The sequence below is a fragment of the Chaetodon trifascialis genome, chromosome 7 (genome assembly GCF_039877785.1).
Source record: "Chaetodon trifascialis isolate fChaTrf1 chromosome 7, fChaTrf1.hap1, whole genome shotgun sequence".
Taxonomy (NCBI): domain Eukaryota; kingdom Metazoa; phylum Chordata; class Actinopteri; order Chaetodontiformes; family Chaetodontidae; genus Chaetodon; species Chaetodon trifascialis.
The window spans coordinates 29,686,832-29,710,649 of NC_092062.1; the positions used below are offsets into that span (position 1 = coordinate 29,686,832).

General features: G+C 44.1%; 1 protein-coding gene across 1 annotated transcript; it reads left to right on the forward strand.

Annotated features, from left to right (window-relative positions):
- Nucleotides 1-4,211: 4,211 nt before the first annotated feature.
- LOC139334211 (flagellar attachment zone protein 1-like) lies at nucleotides 4,212-8,225 on the forward strand. Its single transcript, XM_070966971.1, has one exon. It carries the CDS (start codon nucleotides 4,212-4,214, stop codon nucleotides 8,223-8,225), a length of 4,014 nt encoding a protein of 1,337 aa, XP_070823072.1.
- The last annotated feature ends 15,593 nt before the right edge of the window (nucleotides 8,226-23,818 follow it).

The window sequence follows — 23,818 nt, forward strand, 5'->3', positions numbered from 1 at the left end:
ACACACACACACACACACACACACACACACACACACACACACACACACACACACACACACCACCGCCTCCATCAAAGCTCATGTAATTCCAGCTCCTTTGTGCAGCAGCGTCAGCCATTAGTGACCAGTGCGCCTCTGATGTTTACTAATGCAGCTCTCATCACAACAACAACATGAAGGGAGGCTGAAGGCGGAGGATGAGGATGAGGATGAGGGGGTGAAGGTGGAGGTGGAGGAGGAGCCCTGTATGTGTGGTGTTCACATACACCACAGGTTAGCGCCCTAGGTTCGTAAATGTTAACTCCCTTATGAGCTAGTTAAACCTCTACTCATATATTATGAACTCTCACTTGACTGAATAGCAACGTCACTTTAATTTCAGTATTATTTCCTGCTTTCTTTAAACAGTACACTTATGACTATATGCACTTAAAAGGAATCACCTGACAAGTTTGTTCCAATGGACTGATTTACAGTTTATTAACAGGGAAAAGAAAAACCAAATTATACTTGCACTGAAATGAAATAACCCCCAACTGAAACAGTAAACCAATAATATGGTTTCACTCAATACCGACAACTGAAAAATGAATTGAACTTAATGTCTCTTTAATCTTGTTCTGCTTTTAAACTCTGCTAACACCCTTTAGTTTAAACACAAATATGCTCCTTTGAGTTTGTTCGGCTATTATTCACCGTTTATGATCTTAACCAGAAAATAGCTTAATAAATGTTTAATACACCAAAAGAACTCCGAAAGCACCTTTTTGTAATATTCCATCTTCTTCCTCCTCGCGACAGGCTAAGAGCACAGCTAGCTACTGTTCTCCGTCTCCAAACAGTCACAAATCAAACGGTCTCAACTTCTCGTCTCCACTTGATGCGAAAAGCATCGAGACACAGAAGACAGCTGACTGACCGGGCTAGTCTGTCCAAGAAAACACACTTTGCAAACTAAAAACTTTTAGTTCGTCTCTCCCTCCTGCTCCTCTCCCGCGATCGTCTTCGGCGTTTCTCCAGTCCAACCGATCCCACCTCCTCGCTCCACCACCAATCACACAACTCGAAACGTAACATGACTCACGAGCAGCAAATCACAAACAGTATAACGTTTGTATTCAAGTAACCATATTAATAACATTGAAACATTAATATGGAGCAAAATTTACATGAACCTATTAGTTTCCAAGAAAACAGCTATTTGAATATTAAGGAGTAATTCAAATATTAGGGAGTAACTTAAATTAGCCGGGGCTACACACATATGTGTGTATATTATAATATTTCTCCTCTTTTCACTGCGAAGCTTTTTAATTTGGACCTGATCCTGCAGGCTGTGAGGCAGAGCTCCGCCTGACGTGTTACAGACTTGAATGCACCTGCTTCACTTCATGAGTTCTCTCAGTCTCTCTCACTGCTTTGTAAAAACGCAGTAAATGTCTTTTATTGAGTGAACTGCGGCTCCTCATCTCTTATTTGTCCTCTTGCACATTGCTGTCACCAGAGCTGCTCTTTGTTGCCTCTTCCTTTCGCTCTCGACCTCCGAACATGATGATCTATAATGTCAGCGATGCAGCGAGCGACGCCTTCTCGGCTCCGTCAGCAGAGCTAAAAGCTGCAGCTAAATGTCTGAAAGTGTAAACAGAAGAAGAGCTGACTTTGTTCAAATGAACCTTTTTAAAGTGTCTTTTTCCTCCTTCGTGAACTTGTTGTTTCTGTTTTCTCGCTTCGTTCTTTTCTTTTGATGTCATCCATCTTTCACTTCATCCTGTCCAGCGTTTAAATTTCCACTTTCTTTCATGTGTTTCATCATTTGGACACATCAAGATTTTATGAATGGACTTGTAGACATGCCTGAGTTATTGCATCACTCCCATTGTCCCTCATCCAATTACAGCCGACGTTCACTTTCATCATCAGTGGAAGCAGCAGCACCAGACGGACGAAGTCCAAACGTCTTCACGTCTTCTGGATTTGAATTAAGTCTTTCCTAAAGGGACGCGTCGCCTGTAACATCAGGTGACTGTTTCTGCTGTCTGTGGTCTTTGTTCTACAACAGCTGGACTATAAAACGCACAGGATGTCTGCAGTAAATATTTGTATTTTTATTTGCTTTTTCCTGTCATTTCACAGTAAAGGTTTTGCTGCCAAGGTTTTTACTTTCTGTTTATATTAAAAACCGTACGTTGTCTTAACTCGATATTTTGAAATGAGGTGTATTTTTCATGTTTGCATACAAACTGCAAATAAAAACTTAACAGATATATCTCATTTAAATGCAACTTTCCCAAGTTCTCTCATGTAAGAAAACATAGTAAGCGTGGAGCTTTCATGCTCTTTCACAGCGCCTCTCACGTTAACACACCTTGCTGTGTACAATTAAACAGAATAGACAGTCAAGGCTACAGTTGTTCTTTCAATTATGTTACTTTAATGTGCTTTCAAAGGGTATTTTCTCCAACAGCAGAGAGCAACAACACAACTCAGCACAACTCCAAACACCACATTAAAGTGTTTGTTCGAGTAAAACAATATACTGAACCACATATTCAAGTATAACATGCTGTGGATTCAGCTGCACAGGCTGATAATCTGAACAAAACTAAACTCATTCAGCTCAGAATCACATGGATGAACACAGAAGAAATGCATTTGAATATGACCTGCATTTACTGGACAATGCCAACTACAGACACCGCTGGGTATAAAATTAGGCACTGCATAAAATAATAAAGAAAACCAGAAATACAAATCAAAACTGGTCAGGAGGAAACAAAAACTTATATTAAATTATTTATTTTTCACTTTTGTCCATCATAGTAACACAATCCATGCTCTTCCCGCACCACGGAGAGCACGTGGCTGAATGTTGTAAAGTTTTCTCCACCACAGTATCACCTGCAGGCAGAAAACACCTGAGCTGAAACACAACAGAGCTGTCTTCAGATGCAGCAGCACACTGGCTCAGCGCTCACACGCTCTCATCTGTGTCTGTCACCATGTTTCTCTCACCTCTGACGTTGCTCTTGGCGTCATACTTTTTGCTGGAGCGTGCAGCTTGTAACAAGCCTCGCACTGAGTCTCGCGTTGTCTGTGTCGTTTCACGTCGGATTCACCTCCGCGTGAAACGGAAAAATGACTCAAGCAAACTTCACAGAGAACTTGACCAGACTGGCCTGGCTCTGGTTTCACCCCGGGACGGCTAGTTTTTCATTTCGCTTGCTTGGCCGTACGGCTCGGGCTTTCCTCCCTTTCCTCCATGTCTCGTGCTGCGCGCAGATGCCGTTCTCACCTGATTTGCTTTGTTTCTCGTTGGCGGGCGCGCCCTTGACCTGCGTCCGCGTCCCAGTTTGATTGACATGAACAAACAGCCCGCCCGCCCCCTGATGACAGCCGTCACTCAAAGCCATTTGATAAATACCAAGTGGTAAAACACGCATTTCAAAACTTGAGTCTGACTGTCAGTAACAATGCGGGACAACGTCACAATTTGCGGGACGTGTGGAAAGTGTTGGCAATGCGTGACTGTCCCGCACAAAGCGAGACATCTGGTCAGCTGAGCTGGAGCAGCAGCCACAGAGAGAGATGGATGCTGATTCTGACGACTAACGGGAAACATCGTTCCGAACATGTTCAACAAACAAACAAACAAACAAACAAACAAACAGAAAAGAGAGGTGAGTGTTATAAAACTACATGTGTTAAGCATTTATGATGTTTTCGGGTTTTGTTTTGTTTTGTTTTTTCGAATTTTGTAGTTAGAATGTTATTGTACGGCGCATTCTCATGACGTCACCACTGAGTGACGAGCCACTGAATGAAGTGTCTTTGAAGAGGTACGTCATCCTGCCTTTGAAGGTACTTCAAAGACAGAATGATGTCAAGTGTGGCTTTGAAGCAGTTTATAAAAGAGAAATTATTTCAGGTGGATTCATTTCCAGGAAACAGCAGTTATTCTACAGAGTTTGTGAGTGTTGACATAGTCACTAACTTGCTTTTCTTAGTTAATTTGTTTTTATTAGAATTTTATTAGAACCTTTTGGCAGCAGGAGAGGATCTGAACAAGCATGTCTGAATCTGAAATTGACAAAAGTCAGGCAGAGAATGAACGTCTGCGTGCAGAACTTCATGATTGGTGTGAAAATGAGAAAATACTGATTGAAAAAATACAGAGCCTGACTGCTCAGGTGGCCCATCTTGAATCTTTGACAATGGACAAACAAGAAGACATTGGAAGTCTGATGGAAGATGAACTTCAGGAAGGCAAAGAATTCCTGAACAATGAAAATAACTGCTTGGCTGAGGAGTTGCGTTACCTTGAGCCTCTGACACAGAAACAAAACCAAGAGATTGAACAGCTGAAGGCCACAGTGCATGACCTTGAACATCGTGTAGAGGTAGCTGAGCAAGACCACAGGGATAAAGACGAGCTGTTACAGACGATAGCTGCACTTGAGCAGCAGAACAAGGAAACATGGAGAGAGATTGGACACCTTTTGGCAACAGGAGAGGATCTGAGCAAGCAGACTCAGAACATGAGTGCCAAGATGGCCTTGCTTGAATCTGAAATAGACAAAAGTCAGGCAGAGAATGAACGTCTGCGTGCAGAACTTCATGATCAGTGGGACAATGAGAAAATAATTGAAAAAATACAGAGCCTGACTGCTCAGGTGGCCCATCTTGAATCTGTGACAAAGGAAAAACAAGAAGAAATTGGAAGTCTGATGGAGGACATGCAAGAACTTCAGGAAGACAAAGAATTCCTGAACAATGAAAATAACTGCTTGGCTGAGGAGTTGCGTTACCTTGAGCCTCTGACACAGAAACAAAACAAAGAGATTGAACAGCTGAGGGCCACAGTGCATGACCTTGAACATCTCGTAGAGGTAGCTCAGCAAGACCACAAGGATAAAGATGAGCTGTTACAGACGATAGCTGCACTTGAGCAGCAGAACGAGACAACGAGGACAGAGATTGGACACCTTTTGGCAACAGGAGAGGATCTGAGCAAGCAGACTCAGAACATGAGTGCCAAGATGACCTTGCTTGAATCTGAAATAGACAAAAGTCAGGCAGAGAATGAACGTCTGTGTGCAGAACTTCATGATCAGTGGGACAATGAGAAAATAATGTTTGAAAAAACACAGAGCCTGACTGCTCAGGTGGCCCATCTTGAATCTCTGACAAAGGAAAAACAAGAAGAGATTGGAAGTCTGATGGAAGATGTGCAAGAACTTCAGGAAGAAAAAGAATTCCTGAACAATGAAAATAACTGCTTGGCTGAGGAGTTGCGTTACCTTGAGCCTCTGACACAGAAACAAAACAAAGAGATTGAACAGCTGAAGGCCACAGTGCATGACCTTGAACATCGTGTAGAGGTAGCTCAGCAAGACCACAGGGATAAAGATGAGCTGTTACAGATGGTAGCTGCACTTGAGCAGCAGAACGAGACAACGAGGACAGAGATTGGACACCTTTTGGCAACAGGAGAGGATCTGAGCAAGCAGACTCAGAACATGAGTGCCAAGATGGCCTTGCTTGAATCTGAAATAGACAAAAGTCAGGCAGAGAATGAACGTCTGTGTGCAGAACTTCATGATCACTGGGAAAATGAGAAAATAATGGTTGAAAAAACACAGAGCCTGGCTGCTCAGGTGGCCCATCTTGAATCTCTGACAAAGGAAAAACAAGAAGAAATTGGAAGTCTGATGGAAGACGTGCATGGACTTCAGGAAGGCAAAGAATTCCTGAACAATGAAAATAAGTGCTTGGCTGAGGAGTTGCATAACCTTGAGCCTCTGACACAGAAACAAAACAAAGAGATTGAACAGCTGAAGGCCACAGTGCATGATCTTGAGCATCTTGTAGAGGTAGCTCAGCAAGACCACAGGGATAAAGACGAGCTGTTACAGACAATAGCTGCACTTGAGCAGCAAAATGAGACAACTAGGACAGAGATTGGACACCTTTTGGCAGCAGGAGAGGATCTGAGCAAGCAGACTCAGAACATGAGTGCCAAAATGGCCTTGCTTGAATCTGAAATTGACAAAAGTCAGGCAGAGAATGAACATCTGCGTGCAGAACTTCATGATCAGTGTGACAATGAGAAAATAATGATTGAAAAAATACAGAGCCTGACTGCTCAGGTGGCCCATCTTGAATCTCTGACAAAGGAAAAACAAGAAGAGATTGGAAGTCTGATGGAAGAAGTGCAAGAACTTCAGGAAGACAAAGAATTCCTGAACAATGAAAATAACTGCTTGGCTGAGGAGTTGCATTACCTTGAGCCTCTGACACAGAAACAAAACCAAGAGATTGAACAGCTGAAGGCCACAGTGCATGACCTTGAACATCTCGTAGAGGTAGCTCAGCAAGACCACAGGGATAAAGATGAGCTGTTACAGACGGTAGCTGCACTTGAGCAGCAGAACGAGACAACGAGGACAGAGATTGGACACCTTTTGGCAACAGGAGAGGATCTGAGCAAGCAGACTCAGAACATGAGTGCCAAGATGGCCTTGCTTAAATCTGAAATAGACAAAAGTCAGGCAGAGAATGAACATCTGCGTGCAGAACTTCATGATCAGTGGGAAAATGAGAAAATAATGATTGAAAAAACACAGAGCCTGACTGCTCAGGTGGCCCATCTTGAATCTGTGACAAAGGAAAAACAAGAAGAGATTGGAAGTCTGATGGAAGACATGCATGGACTTCAGGAAGGCAAAGAATTCCTGAACAATGAAAACAAGTGCTTGGCTGAGGAGTTGCGTTACCTTGAGCCTCTGACACAGAAACAAAACCAAGAGATTGAACAACTGAAGGCCACAGTGCATGACCTTGAGCATCTCGTAGAGGTAGCTCAGCAAGACCACAGGGATAAAGACGAGCTGTTACAGACGATAGCTGCACTTGAGCAGCAGAACGAGACAACGAGGACAGAGATTGGACACCTGGTGGTAGCAGGAGAGGATCTGAGCAAGCAGACTCAGAACATGAGTGCCAAGATGGCCTTGCTTGAATCTGAAATAGACAAAAGTCAGGCAGAGAATGAACGTCTGCGTGCAGAACTTCATGATCAGTGGGAAAATGAGAAAATAATGATTGAAAATATACAGAGCCTGACTGCTCAGGTGGCCCATCATAGAGATGAGGTACGACTGGAGAATCCAGCTGAAGAGCAGTTAAATGATATCAGGCCTGAGGAAAATATCGCTGTTTCATTGGTCCAGCGCAGATCTCTCAAAGGGAAAAAGCATATGGACATCGAACAGCTGGGGGCAACGTTGGACAGTCTCCTGGACAATGAGAAGATTCTGAAAAAGAAAAATGAGAATCTCACTGCTGACATAGAGGCACTTCTATCAAGGTGTAAGAAAAAAGAAAAAGAGATTGAAGAGCTGAGGACAACCATGTGTGAGCTTGAGTATCAACTTGAGGATACTCAGCAGGCCCATGGTGTTGAAGTGGCCAAGCTTAAATCTGAAATAGACACAAAACATGCACTGAATGAACATCTATTAGGAGATGTTGATGATCTACAGGAAGAGGTTGAATCTCTGAGGAGGGACAACCTGATTGAAAAGTTGAAGGAGGAATTGTGCGACCTTCAGAAAAACAAAGACTTGCTGAGGAGGCAGAACCAGAGGATGGCCAATGAGTTGGCTGAACTTGGGCCTCTCATAGAGAAAGAGAGCAATGAGAACAAAAACCTCCGGGCAGCTATGGAAGATCTTGACTACCAGGCTAAGAAACTAATCTGTGAGAAAGAGGACTTGCTAACAAAGCAAAACTGTGAAATTGCTTCTAAGCAGCGAATGATAGAAAAGCTTCTCACCGAAACAACTGACTTAAGACAATCAATCTGTGATCTTGAACGCCCGCTATGGATAAAGCAAGAAGAGATATTACCTGCCATCACAAATTTCAAAGAGGAGAGTATGATTTCCCCTGAAAACAAGGAACAGCCAGACTTACCCCAGGAGAGCATTCTGGAGACGACTGCTGCAGAATCTCAGCAGCTTGAGACTCCAGCTACGCAGGTTCAGTCCAGAAGTTGGTGTCGTCGCTTTGCCAAAGGTCTGAAAGTTGCTGCATATGTTAGCATCGCCAGTGCTGGAATACTTTTGTCTACCTCGCCAACCATTTTCAACTTCCTGTCGGACTGTACCTACCACCTGCTGGAGCCCTACGGCAACTTTGAACAAGCAGTACCTCTGCCTTTCTAACCAGGACAAGCTATGAACAAGACAATTTTCAACTCCACTTTAAATCCTAAGAAAGGACTGTCGCCTCACAGGAGACGGGCCTTTCTGTGTGGAGTCTGTACTCCCCATGTCTGCGTGGGTTTAGCCCCACAATCCAAAGACATACGTGTGTAGGTGTGTATGTGTGAATGTGAATCTGGATGATGACCTCTCACCCAAAATGAGAAAAATAATACAATAAAAAATACAGGGTGAGAGGTATAGATAATTGATGATAAAACAAATCAAATCAGTGGAAAAATGCATAAAAACAATGATAAAATAAAATAAAGCAAATAAAATCTGAAGTCACTCAAAAAGGAGCAAGTCGTTTGTATGTTACATGTACAGTATGTACAGTGGAGGTATAGGTGTGAGGAAGGTGAGGTGGAGTAGACGAGTCTTCTGGGTTTCATGTGGTACAGTGGCAGGATGAAGACCGTCACTGATGCTGGGTGGATTCACCCACATCAGATCAAATAACATCAATCGTTAATACTGTAGGTTTTGAATTTTATCTGTTAGAATAAATGCAATCCAAATATTTGACTGCCCCAAAGATCATATTCTTACAAAGGTGAGGTCAGACTGAGTTGATCTCACACCAGGAAATTCAGTTGTTACAGACAAACATGCAGACAGCAGTTATTACAAGATAAACATACATTGTCATGTGGTAGAAACAACACCAGCTAAACATTCATACTACTGATGTATAAACAAAGCCACTGATGAGCACTTGGCAACAAAAACAAAAACAAAAAACAAAAAAAAAAAAGACTTTTGAGACACTTGGTGAGCATTTTGTTCACAAAATACACTTATACAGTTTTTAGCGACTCAAAATGTAAATTTTTTGGGAAAAACTTGCAAAACTAATGACATCAGCCTCGTGCTCTGCGCAGTTCTGCATTTTGGGCATTTTAAACTCAATATTATTTGCATAATGATGTTAAATTTTGATTTGGCCTGTTGTGGACACTGAATGGGGGCTGAAGGCAGGAAACCCCACACTTTTAAAGACCCCTCCAATAAAAATCTGCTTTTAAACTCTGCTAAAATGGAGTTTTCTATATAGTACTAGACATACAGTGCTGTGAAAAAGTATTTGCCCCCTACTGTATTTCTACTGTTTTTGTTTTTTTGTCACACTTAAAAGTTTTAGACCATTGAAGAAACTTTAATTTAAGAAAAAGACACTGAGACTGAACATAAATAGCAGCTTTTTAATGATAATTAAATTTATTGAAAGTGAAAAATAATTCAAAACCAAAATCACCAATGTGAAAATGTAATTGCCCCCTTAATAACTGGTTGTGCCACCCTTTGCTGCAACAACTGCAATCAAGCGTTTGCGATAACTTGCAATGAGTCTTTCACATCGCTCTGGAGGAATTTTGGCCCACTCTTCTTTGCAGTACTGTTTTAATTCAGCCACATTGGATGGTTTTCGAGCATGAACAGCCCGCTTAAGGTCATGCCACAGCATCTCGATCGGATTCAGGTCCGGACTTTGACTAGGCCACTCCAGAACCTTAATTTTGTTTCTTTTGAGCCATTCAGAGGTGGACTTGCTGATGTGCGCCAAGTGCGCTTGAGCTTAAGGTCCCGAACTGATGGCCGAACATTCTCCTTCAAGATTTTTTGGTAGAGAGATGAATTCATGGTTCCTTTAACCACAGCAAGTCGTCCAGGCCCTGAAGCAGCAAAGCAGCCCCAGACCATCACACTACCACCACCATGTTTGACCGTTGGTATGATGTTCTTTTTATCGAATGCTTTGTTAGTTTTGCGCCAGATGTAACGAGACACACACCTTCCAAAAAGTTCCACTTTTGTCTCATCAGTCCACAGAATATTGTCCCAGAAGTCTTGGGGATCATCCAGGTGTCTTTTGGAAAATGTGAGATGAGCCTTAATGTTCTTTTTGGTCAGCAGTGGTTTTCGCCTGGGAACTCTACCGTGGATGCCATTTTTGCCCAGTGTCTTTCTTATGGTTGAGTCATGAACACTGACCTTAACTGAGGCAAGTGAGGCCTGCAGTTCTTTTGATGTTCTTTTGGGTTCTTTTGTGACTTCCTGGATGAGATGTCGACGTGCTCTTGGAGTAATTTTGGTTGGTCGTCCACTCCTGGGAAGGTTCGTCAATTTCAATTTCAATTTTATTTGTATAGCGCCAAATCACAACAGAAGTTGTCTCAGGACACTTTCCATATAGAGCTGGTACAGACCAAGCTCTTTTATCTACAAAGAAACTTCGTCACTGTTCCATGTTTTCTCCACTTGTGTATAATGGCTCTCACAGTGGTTCGCTGGAGTCCCAAAGCCTAGAAATGGCTTTGTAACCCTTTCCAGACTGATGGATGTCTATTACTTTCTTTCTCAGCTGTTCTTGGATTTCTTTAGATCGTGGCATGATATTTGGTCTTTTGAGATCTTTCAGCGTACTCCATATTGTCAGACAGGTTCTATTTAAGTGGTTTCTTCATTGTACAAGTCTGGAAGTAATCAGGCCTGGGTGTGGCCAGTGAAATTGAACTCAGCTTTCCAAAAGATGTTGCTAATCACAGTTAATTCATGATTTGACAAGGGGGGGCAATTACTTTTTCACATAGGGTCAGGCTGATTTGGATAACCTTTTTCCTTTAATAATTGAAACCATCCATCAGCTTGTGGAGTGATGCTGCAGTGAAACGAGGGGTATCAGAGGAGGTTTTGCTGCATATCTCTCCTGAACCAAACAGTCCATGGTTACGGTGGGAGCTGTCACTGCTGATGCTGCGTACCCTTCTAGTAGTTAGCTGAGCACCAGTGATGTACTGGGTGGTTTTTCACCACCTGTTGCAGCGTCTTCAGCTTGGAGGCTGTGCAGCTGCCGCACCATACTGAGATGCAGTCGGTCAGGATGCTCTCCATGGTGCAGCGGTAGAAGATGACTTAGATTTGACGAGCCAGGTTAACTTTCTTCTGTCTCCTTAGGAAGTAGAGGCGCTATTGAATCAGAATCAGAATCGGTGGTGTTGTCCGCAAACTTCAGGAGCCTTGAGCCTTCTTTATCAGGGTGGAGGAGTTGAGGGTCCAGGAGAGGCCAGCTGTTCTGCACAGGCCTTCAGCACGCGGCCGGGTACGCCGTCAGGGACAGCGTTCAGTTCACCCTGCTGAGGGCAGAGCGCATGTCGTAGGTGGAGAGCGTGAGGGACTGTTCATCTGGGTGGGGAGCAGTTTTGAGGGCTGATTGTGTGTTGTCTCGGTCGAAGTGAGCGTAGAAGTTGTTGAGCTCATCAGGGAGGGGGGCATTGCTGGTTGGTGGGGCTGTCTTTTTTGGCTGATGCCCTGCAACATGCCCAGGGGTTGGTGTTGTTGTGGAAGTGCTCCTCCTGCAGAATATTTGTTAAGAAAGGACTAAAAGTGTCCTAAAAGTACATGTTGTGAACCAACTTAATAAGCTAATAACATTCTAATCAAGATTACTACAGTTTCTTTTTATTCATTCTGGAGTACTCGGGGGTCAACTTGTGCACAGAGGTGCATTTTGTATGTAACTTTGTGTATCACAGCACGTACATGTCATGAAATATGCAGCATACAAGGGTTTCATATTGTATTTTATAAGCTCATCATGTTTTCTGAATGTCAAACCAGAGCTGTCAGACAAATGTGGTGGAGCAGAAGTAGAATAAAACAGAAATACTTCAAGACAAAAGTAAATGTACTTTGTGAATTTCTACAGTTTTTAAAAGCTGAAAAGAAAAGCTGTAGACGGCTCAGTCAAACAACAAACACGTCGTCCCTCACTGTGAAACAAAACTCACATAGAACAGTTATTTCCTTTCCATTAGGGGCCCAGTTTGGTTTGATAACAGTCACAGAATGTAAGATTCATCTCAGGATTAACACACAGAAACAGTAACACATAGACAGCAGCAGCAGTGTGAGTGCATCGTGTTGATTTGTGCAGGAGGAAACCTCAGGCAGATCTCCACAGGTGTGCTTTGTATTTCGTCGGATCAAAGATGAAATGTTCCTTATTTGATGCTGCCTGAGTGCAGATCTTCCATCTCATTATCCTCCGACATTGTGCTCCCTCCATCCTCCGGTGACGCTCCATAAAACTGCTGAATCTGGGCACAAAAAACATCAAAGCTCTGGAACATCATCATCATCATCATCATCATCATCATCATCGTCATCGTCATTGATCAATGCGTGGCGCCCAGCTCCAGCCCAACTTCCTGTTTCCTCGTTTGTTGAGTATTTGTGGTGAAAGTTTTAAGACTGAAGCTCCAGGCGGGATTCAGAACCACAGAAGAACAGAATCTATGCCAATCCCAAAGGAGGTCATGGATCACTAAATCCCCCCATTACCATAGTAACCATGAGGACTGACCAGCAGCCTTTACCAGATCTGTCATGTTGGTCCTCTAATCTTCTCCTAGTGCTTATTATTCCTCTCCAGGTGGCGTTAAAGAACATGGAAAAGGTCACTGTGGACGTCACACCTTGGGTCTTACTTTGACAGTTTCTCTGATCTAAACCTCTTTAGTTGGAGGTCAAACAGAGCGAGGAGTGAATCACTGGTAATGATCACGGGTTGAATGATAAAACCACTCGTCTGTGATCCATTAGTGTTCAGTGGTGGAATGTAAGTACATTTACACAAGTACTGTACTGAAGTAAATTTTGAGGGACTTGAGTATCTTATACAGCTTCATACTTCAGACATCTATTACAGTTAAGACGTTAAAGTTAGCTCCACCTTTACGGCTGCAGCTTTAACACTGTTTACATGTTAATGCATCAGTGATTAGAGTGCATTGATATCATGAATAGGCCGTGCTGCATGAGTACTTTTACTTTTAGTACTTTTCATCTGACTGCAGGACTCTCAGAGTATTTCTACACTGTGGTTATTGTGACTTCAGTTACAGATGTGCGTACTGATGCCTGTCAGGCGGCTTTTACTGTGAAACAACAACAGGAAATGTTGACTGAAAGTTTATCTTAAAAATGGCGTTACACTGCTCAAGCTTGTGATGAAGATGAAGATGAAGATGAAGATGAAGATGAAGATGAAGATGAAGATGATGACTCTTCTTCATGCACTCTCTGATCCCAGCAGGTCACTGTTCAAACAGGAAGCTGTGACGCTTGCTAACAACAGACAGTCTGTGTATTGATTTCACCGTTCGCCTTCTAAACACATTTTTCTGACCTGCTGGTTTGAGTAAAAGCTGTTTCTTCACCTGTCAGACTTCGTTTTAATGATTCCAGCTCAAAACATTGTAAATACTGACAGAAATTATGGCTAAGACTACAAAAATAAGACTGGAATTATCCTTTAATCGTCTGGTGAACGAATCACACGTCTACATTTACAAATGAAATATGAACACTGTGTCTTTAGGCTCAAAGCCGGTCTGTGGACCAGAGGTTGAGAAACGACAGCCGGCGTCTCTGCTGTGGTTTGTGGTTGGTGGTTTTTATCCAGTGGCAGCGCTGTGGTTCAAAACAAGTCTGGACTTCTTTGCAGACCTTCTACAATGTGGTCTTCAGAGTCCCCCAGAGGGGTGAAGCCTTTGGGCTTCAGTCCTGCAGCCTTCAGAGGCAGCAGATGGACTGGGATCGCTGCAGGAGGAGGAAGAGGAGGAGGAGGAGGAGGAGGAGGAGGAGGAGGAGGAGGAGGTGAAGGACTGACGTCAGTAGGTCTTCCTCCAGGAGCGGAGGTAGAGCTGGAAGGGGAGGAGGGGGTTTCTGTTCTGCAGGCTGGAGTTGAAAACATCGAAATCTGCCCTCCTCACTCTCTGCAGGTAGTCCTCCAGCACCACCTGCAGCACACAGCACCACAGAAGAAGAGTTTGTTTATTTTGCATCAGGTGACAGACAATTAGGCTGAACTGACATTTTAATTTCACTCTTTAATTTCAGTGCAAACTCGACCATTTAGCTGAGTTGGCTCATTGAACAAGAATAAAAGCAGATAAAGTAAAACTGAGAGCAGCTAGCTCGCGAAAACTAGCGAAGAAGTCAGCAGCTAACAAACTGTGTATGTTGTTTAGGCTGCTGAAACTGAAATGAAGTGATGAAGAGGAGTTTGGACTGAAAGCCTGTGGTCCTTCAGCGTGGACAGCTTTAGTGTTGGCAGTAGCGTGATGCAGAATAACCCTGTGCATGCGGACGGGATGCTGGAAAATGTGCGACGCTGAATGTTCTGCATGCTTCAATAAATGAACAGAACTTTGAACCAAAGCACAGGATTAAAGTGCGTTTTCAAATTCCTGAGCTGAACTTCCCTTTGAAATTTCCCAGAAATGCACCCGCCCTTTGCTTCCCTGACATCAACATTTCTGAAACCTGATTGGTCTCTGACCAGACCTGCGAACCGGCTTCCTGTTTTTAGAGACTTCCTGTTTCATTTTCCTAAATGTCATGTTTCAGTTGCTCAGATTTGGTTTCATCACATAAGCAAAGGGTTCTGCATGACAGCCGTCGGTAACAGTCCTGTTTTCCTGTCAGCTGATGACTCTGCTGGCGCTGCCGCTCTCCGCTCGGCGACGTCTGAATAAAGACTCTCAGCTCGTGTTGTGTTTACAGCAGCTGCTCTCATTCACTGTAAATAAATGTCATTTCACATTTCATTTTAAAGCCATCTACTACTTTCAAATTAGCACGTAAAGGTCCAGTTTTACAGGAGCACTTTTAATGAAATCGCGTTGCGCTCTCTTCTTCTTCTGTTCCTGTCTGTCTGATCGAACCAGCTCCTTATATCTGCACCACAGTGGTGGATGGAAACACACACATTTGCTTTTCCTTTTACAGATGTTCTCAAAATTTCTCAAATCCTGCTACATTTGGGTGGAAACCCTGATCGTCGATGACATCTGCTCACAGCTGCTGGTACTGTTTGTATTTGCAGCATCAGTCTGACGATGGCTGAGCAGCTCCCCCTAGTGGAGACTCTGCAGCCTGTTGAATGTGAATTTTATTTGGCAGTCATGAGGCAGCTCTCCGAGGTGAATCTAATCTAAAAATCCCAGAACAGACCGAAGGTCCCTCCCTGACATTCTGCCAGAAGTGAAGCTGTGTTTTTGGAGATATTTCATGACACCGCTGGATGAAGATTTGGATGGATGATGTATGGATGACATATTGTCCAGCCTGGACGTGTTGTCCAGCCCTACATGTAGCCACACACCAGGACACACGGACGCAAGCTGTTTGGACATTTTGAGCATTAATCTGTTGAAATCACGACTCCTACGCTCAGAGGTCCTGGAGGAGTTTACCGCTTTCAGAAACCATCAGTCCCTGGTTTCAGCCCCTTGAATGTAAAGATTTGGTGCTTATGTTCCAGTAAATCAGATATTTTTGTTGTTGGTCAGACAATCTGATTGTAAACACTGAGAATCTTTAATCAGATCTCTTCTCTCCTTTGTCCTTTATTAACAAAAGAGGACGAGGACAAGTAGGACTGAGACTTTTTCTCCTGGTACTTGAGTGCTGATTTGATGTTTTATGATTCTGCAGGTTTTGCAGTTCGATATTAAGGTTTATTATGATTTTATTTTTTAACACTAGACTATAGGAAAAAGTTCAGACCATATACGTTTGCTGTACTGCATATCAAAGAAGCCCTGAGAAAACCACACATAAGTTACGATGTTTGGCCAAAATGAATAGAACAGCTGACGTGAGACTTTAACTGAACGTCCTTCACCTCTGAAATTTAACTTCAAAACCTGGACGTGACTGCATGTAAAATAAAATAAATCAGATACATGGAAGGTGCTTTCTTGGGACACATTAGTATCAGATATGATAAAGACGGATGCTAATAGCATTAATTAACATCAGTGGATTGAGATGGTCCAGTTTAGTCTGCATTGACCTTCCAGATCACGAGCTGCATTGAATTAAAGATCATTGCATTTGAGCCTGTGGTCTGCGGCAGCGTGGGCCTGTGCAGCTCACAGCAGGATGCCGCCAGGCCACATTTCATTTACTTTCAGCTCTCATGTGAAGTGGAACTAAAATGGAAACAGCTAAACAGAGGAGATAAGAGTTATTGTTACACTGACGCATCAACACACAAGTCTTCATGTGTTTCTGCAGCACGGAGTCTCTCAAGAGGACTTCATCTGCAACACGTACGTACCACACTGACGTGACGCGGCTGACACCTGAACGCAGCACCCACGAGTGATCCTCACTGTAATAGCCAGCTTACTTTTCACACACTCACATGAACCTGGAAAGCACAAAGTTTTCCTGGAAAGCTTCTCTTTGTTAGAGAGGAGGTGAAGCAGCAGTTCAGCTCTGTCCTGTAGAGCATTTGAACGCCTCTGAAGCTGCTCAGCGTGAGTCAGAAAAGACAGAAAACAGATTCAGATCAGCATCTCTTATTCCTTTGAGACGCTGTTTTTCAGTCTGCAAACATCCTCCGTCCTGGAAATGTCTTATTTTTACTGCTAACGTGGTGATGTGACCTGACTGAGCTTTATTAGCCGCCTCTTACAGACCTCACTCTTTTCTCATTAAGCTGCTGCTCAGACATTCATCAGCATTTGTGTTTCATTTGAACCGTCTTTATACCAGTTCGGCCTGTTCCTCGCTGTTAAAGCTGTGATTACACTGAGGGTAAACAGTAAGGATTTACTTCCTCCTGCACGTCTTCACTGTGTTTGCTGTCTTTCATGTTGTCTTCTGCTGACTGTGAGTCAATTAGAAAAGTGCTTCGCTAATTAACTTAAAAAGAACGAGAGGAGTTCATGATGTAATGATGATGATGCGTTCAGTACAAACAAGCGACTGGGAAACGAAACCGCTCTGAGAGACAAAATTAGGACAAGAAAAAAACTGAATGAAATGAGACTGTTTTGGAATTGAAGTGTTGAGCAAGTAAAAAGATTTGAAGTCTTGCCCAGATATCTGCCGCCCGCAGTTTAGTTGTTAGCTGGACAGAGAAGAAGAGATTTAACTGTTTTCCTGTTGTTGTCTATGGAAAAACGCTGAAAACGTGAGTGCGGGTGCGTAAACGGTGTTTGAGAAATGAGGCTGGCTCGGTGTGGGTGCAGAGGCCCAGACACCAATAACCTCCTTTTTCCTGTTGGTTTGATTTGTCTTTGTCGTGCTTTGTCTTTCAGGCGCGATCGTTCAGCAGCAGCGTCCCAGCGGCCGCCACGCCGGCCTTCCTCCAGACGGTAAGCCTTCAAACATGGAATAAAGACGGTCAGAAGTCGCTCTGAGAAAACTGAGGGTGACATAAAAGCAGTGACGCCCAGTTTGGGAAAAGCAGTTATCCGAAAGTCATTACACAAATCTAACGTCTTATGATGACTCAGCACTTTAATTGCTGATCAAAAACTCTACAGCAGTGATGGAAACATTGAATTCTCTTTTTTGCTCAAGTCGGACTCACAGAGAACTTCCATCGAGCAGCACTTCAGACTTCTGTTCCGCCCAAACACGTCGTCTCCATCACTTCTTATCTCAAGTTAAACAAATATCTCAAACAGGCCTTCAGGAAAGCAGAGGCTCTGTCTGTTAGATGCCACCCAACTCGAACCAGAGTGTACACACACACACACACACACACACACACATACATACAATGCCCTTGATGTGCGTGACTGATGCAAAGTGTGGGTTCGGTCACACACAGAGGTTTAAAAATGTATTTGCAGGCTTGTAGATCACCTCAGGTTGTTTCATAGCAGCTGGAGTTTAGAGCTGCTGCTGCCAGTGAAAACACGCAGAGATGTGATTGTTTTTCCCCGGATCACTTCATCCAGCGGTGTCATGAAATATCTCCAAAAACACAGCTTCATTTCTGGCAGAATGTCAGGGAGGGACCTTCGGTCTGTTCTGGGATTTTTAGATTAGATTCACCTCGGAGAGCTGCCTCATGACTGCCAAATAAAATTCACATTCAACAGGCTGCAGAGTCTCCACTAGGGGGAGCTGCTCAGCCATCGTCAGACTGATGCTGCAAATACAAACAGTACCAGCAGCTGTGAGCAGATGTCATCGACGATCAGGGTTTCCACCCAAATGTAGCAGGATTTGAGAAATTTTGAGAACATCTGTAAAAGGAAAAGCAAATGTGTGTGTTTCCATCCACCACTGTGGTGCAGATATAAGGAGCTGGTTCGTTCAGATAGACAGGAACAGAAGAAGAAGAGAGCGCAACGCGATTTCATTAAAAGAGCTCCTGTAAAACTGCACCTTTACGTGCTAATTTGAAAGTAGTAGATGGCTTTAAAATGAAATGTGAAATGACATTTATTTACACTAAAGCTGTCCAAGCCGAAGGACCACAGGCTTTCAGTCCAAACTCCTCTTCATCACTTCATTTCAGTTTCAGCAGCCTAAACAACATACACAGTTTGTTAGCTGCTGACTTCTTCGCTAGTTTTCGCGAGCTAGCTGCTCTCAGTTTTACTTTATCTGCTTTCATTCTTGTTCAATGAGCCAACTCAGCTAAATGGTCGAGTTTGCACTGAAATTAAAGAGTGAAATTAAAATGTCAGTTCAGCCTAATTGTCTGTCACCTGATGCAAAATAAACAAACTCTTCTTCTGTGGTGCTGTGTGCTGCAGGTGGTGCTGGAGGACTACCTGCAGAGAGTGAGGGCAGGTTTCGATGTTTTCAACTCCAGCCTGCAGAACAGAAACCCCCTCCTCCCCTTCCAGCTCTACCTCCGCTCCTGGAGGAAGACCTACTGACATCAGTCCTTCACCTCCTCCTCCTCTTCCTCTTCCTCCTCCTGCAGCGATCCCAGTCCATCTGCTGCCTCTGAAGGCTGCAGGACTGAAGCCCAAAGGCTTCACCCCTCTGGGGGACTCTGAAGACCGCATTGTAGAAGGTCTGCAAAGAAGTCCAGACTTGTTTTGAACCACAGCGCTGCCACTGGATAAAAACCACCAACCACAAACCACAGCAGAGACGCCGGCTGTCGTTTCTCAACCTCTGGTCCACAGACCGGCTTTGAGCCTAAAGACACAGTGTTCATATTTCATTTGTAAATGTAGACGTGTGATCCGTTCACCAGACGATTAAAGGATAATTCCAGTCTTATTTTTGTAGTCTTAGCCATAATTTCTGTCAGTATTTACAATGTTTTGAGCTGGAATCATTAAAACGAAGTCTGACAGGTGAAGAAACAGCTTTTACTCAAACCAGCAGGTCAGAAAAATGTGTTTGGAAGGCGAACGGTGAAATCAATACACAGACTGTCCGTTGTTAGCAAGCGTCACAGCTTCCTGTTTGAACAGTGACCTGCTGGGATCAGAGAGTGCACGAGGAAGAGTCTTCATCTTCATCTTCATCTTCATCACAAGCTTGAGCAGTGTAACGCCATTTTTAAGACAAACTTTCAGTCAACATCTCCTGTTGTTGTTTCACAGTAAAAGCTGCCTGACAGGCGTCAGTACGCACATCTGTAACTGAAGTCACAATAACCACAGTGTAGAAATACTCTGAGAGTCCTGCAGTCAGATGAAAAGTACTAAAAGTAAAAGTACTCATGCAGCACGGCCTATTCATGATATCAATGCACTCTAATCACTGATGCATTAACATGTAAACAGTGTTAAAGCTGCAGCCGTAAAGGTGGAGCTAACTTTAACGTCTTAACTGTAATAGATGTCTGAAGTATGAAGCTGTATAAGACACTCAAGTCCCTCAAAATTTACTTCAGTACAGTACTTGTGTAAATGTACTTACATTCCACCACTGAACACTAATGGATCACAGACGAGTGGTTTTATCATTCAACCCGTGATCATTACCAGTGATTCACTCCTCGCTCTGTTTGACCTCCAACTAAAGAGGTTTAGATCAGAGAAACTGTCAAAGTAAGACCCAAGGTGTGACGTCCACAGTGACCTTTTCCATGTTCTTTAACGCCACCTGGAGAGGAATAATAAGCACTAGGAGAAGATTAGAGGACCAACATGACAGATCTGGTAAAGGCTGCTGGTCAGTCCTCATGGTTACTATGGTAATGGGGGGATTTAGTGATCCATGACCTCCTTTGGGATTGGCATAGATTCTGTTCTTCTGTGGTTCTGAATCCCGCCTGGAGCTTCAGTCTTAAAACTTTCACCACAAATACTCAACAAACGAGGAAACAGGAAGTTGGGCTGGAGCTGGGCGCCACGCATTGATCAATGACGATGACGATGATGATGATGATGATGATGATGTTCCAGAGCTTTGATGTTTTTTGTGCCCAGATTCAGCAGTTTTATGGAGCGTCACCGGAGGATGGAGGGAGCACAATGTCGGAGGATAATGAGATGGAAGATCTGCACTCAGGCAGCATCAAATAAGGAACATTTCATCTTTGATCTGACGAAATACAAAGCACACCTGTGGAGATCTGCCTGAGGTTTCCTCCTGCACAAATCAACACGATGCACTCACACTGCTGCTGCTGTCTATGTGTTACTGTTTCTGTGTGTTAATCCTGAGATGAATCTTACATTCTGTGACTGTTATCGAACCAAACTGGGCCCCTAATGGAAAGGAAATAACTGTTCTATGTGAGTTTTGTTTCACAGTGAGGGACGACGTGTTTGTTGTTTGACTGAGCCGTCTACAGCTTTTCTTTTCAGCTTTTAAAAACTGTAGAAATTCACAAAGTACATTTACTTTTGTCTTGAAGTATTTCTGTTTTATTCTACTTCTGCTCCACCACATTTGTCTGACAGCTCTGGTTTGACATTCAGAAAACATGATGAGCTTATAAAATACAATATGAAACCCTTGTATGCTGCATATTTCATGACATGTATGTGCTGTGATACACAAAGTTACATACAAAATGCACCTCTGTGCACAAGTTGACCCCCGAGTACTCCAGAATGAATAAAAAGAAACTGTAGTAATCTTGATTAGAATGTTATTAGCTTATTAAGTTGGTTCACAACATGTACTTTTAGGACACTTAGTCCTTTCTTAACAAATATTCTGCAGGAGGAGCACTTCCACAACAACACCAACCCCTGCACATGTTGCAGGGCATCAGCCAAAAAAGACAGCCCCACCAACCAGCAATGCCCCCCTCCCTGATGAGCTCAACAACTTCTACGCTCGCTTCGACCGAGACAACACACAATCAGCCCTCAAAACTGCTCCCACCCAGATGAACAGTCCCTCACGCTCTCCACCTACGACATGCGCTCTGCCCTCAGCAGGGTGAACTGAACGCTGTCCCTGACGGCGTACCCGGCCGCGTGCTGAAGGCCTGTGCAGAACAGCTGGCTGGCGTCTTCGCTGACATCTTCAACTGGCAGAGGCAGCAGTCCCCATGTGCCTCAAGACCACCACCATTGCGTGGTGTGCATCGAAGCAGTCAGCTGCAGTGGGCCTTAATGACTTCCGTCCCGTCGCACTCACCCCCATCATCACCAAGTGCTTCGAGACGCTGGTCTTGGCCCACCTCAAATGCGGTCTTCCCCTCACACTGGACCCCCATCAGTTTCCCTACCAACCAAACAGGTTGATGAGGATGCCATCTCCACGGCACCACACTCCACCCCGACTCACTTGGACAACAAAAACACCTACGTGAGATGCTGTTCATGGACTTCAGCTGAACCCTGGACTTCCTGACCAACAGACCCCAGTCTGTTAGGTTAGACAACCACACCTCCGCCACGCTGACCCTGAACACTGGCGTCCCACAGGGCTGTGTGCCGGGCCCTCTCCTCTACTCCCTCTTCTTCGCAGATGACACCATGGTGATAGGCCTGATTAACAACCACGACGAGTTAGCCTACAGGGATGAGGTTCAGCAGCTGGTGATGTGGTGCGCCCACAACAACCTGACCCTCAACACCAAGATGACCAAGGAGCTCATCGTGGACTGCAGGAAAACTAAAGGCTGCAGTCACACCCCCATTCACATCGACGGGGCTGAGGTTGAACATTTCTCCAGCTCCAAGTTCCTGGGCGGCCACATCTCTGAGGACCTCTCCTGGACCCTCAACTCCTCCACCCTGATAAAGAAGGCTCAAGGCTCCTGAAGTTTGCGGACAACACCACCCTCATCGGACTCATTTCTGATGGTGACGAGTCCGTCTACAGGTGGGAGGTTGACCATCTGGTGACCTGGTGCAACCAGAACAACCTAGAGCTCAACGCTCTAAAGACAGTGGAGATGGTTGTGGACTACAGGAAGAACTCAGCCTCACCTGCCCCCATCACCCTCTGTGACTCCACTATTGACACTGTGGAGTCTTTCTGCTTCCTGGGAACTATCATCTCCCAGGACCTCAAGTGGGAGCCGAACATCAGCTCCCTCATCAAGAAAGCACAGCAGAGGATATACTTCCTACGGCAGCTGAAGAAATTCAATCTGCCAAAGACAATGATGGTGCACTTCTACACAGCCATCATTGAGTCCAACCTCACCTCCTCCATCACCATCTGGTACGCTGCTGCCACCGCCAAGGGCAAGGGCAGACTGCAGCGTGTCATTAGGACTGCAGAGAAGGTGATCGACTCCAATCTCCCGTCTCTCCAGGACCTGCACACCTCCAGGACCCTGAGGCGTGCGGGAAAGATTGTGGCTGACCCCTCCCACCCCGGACACAAACTCTTTGAGACACTCCCCTCTGGCAGGAGGCTGCGGTCCATCAGGACCAAAACCTCACGCCACAAGAACAGTTTTTTCCTGTCTGTTGTCAGCCTTATCAACAAGGCCCGGAACCCCCCTGTTGAGGATGATGACCTCTGATGCTGATTTTAGCCTAATTGACCACTGCAGGGCTTCGGTCAGAAAGCACACGAGACATCAGTGGAATTTAGGCTGTTTACTGTGCAACTGTGCGGCGATGCATGCTGGTATAATGCAGTTTCTGAAAATACATCACAAAATAAAGAACTAAATTACCACTATGTACTGCTTAAAATTAAATGCAGCAGGCTAAACAACCACTTCACAACAAACACATTTATCTCACTGTCAGTCACTTAATATTCATGAATGCTGCTTTAGATTTTAACCATGTAACATCCACATGCAAATGAAAGTAGTATGAAGGCTAACAGTCATCTCACTCCAACTCAATTAGCTTAAAGATGCTAACTCGCGATCATGCTAACGGATGAAAACGGACATTTTAACGAGTGCAAGTACACACCAGGAGCAACACAACGTTATCAGAAAAGGCAAGTCACATGTACACATTCATTTTACGTCACTATGGACTCAACTTACATCGTCAGTGACTGCCATACCACCGTAAACATGTCAAACGCTGAACGTGAGGCAGGAAGAGGAACTACATAAACTATCTTCAAAATAAGATGCTCACTTCAAAATAAAGGCATGAATACAAAACATTTCTGACTTGAAGATTTCTTAACACCCCCGACACTCTTCACACTCCACCTCTGACTCTACTTGTCACATTGCCATTGCCATAACTCTATGCGTTACATTAACACTTTAGTGTTTTAATAGCTTTTTAATAGCTATTTCTAGAAGATTTGTCATGCATCAACTTCACCAAAACAAATTCCTGCTATGTGTAAAATCGTACTTGGCAATAAAGCTTTTTCTGATTCTG

What these genes read in the sequence shown, in the direction of transcription:
- LOC139334211 (XM_070966971.1), top strand. Translation starts at nt 4,212, where the DNA reads ATGGACAAACAAGAAGACATTGGAAGTCTGATGGAAGATGAACTTCAG.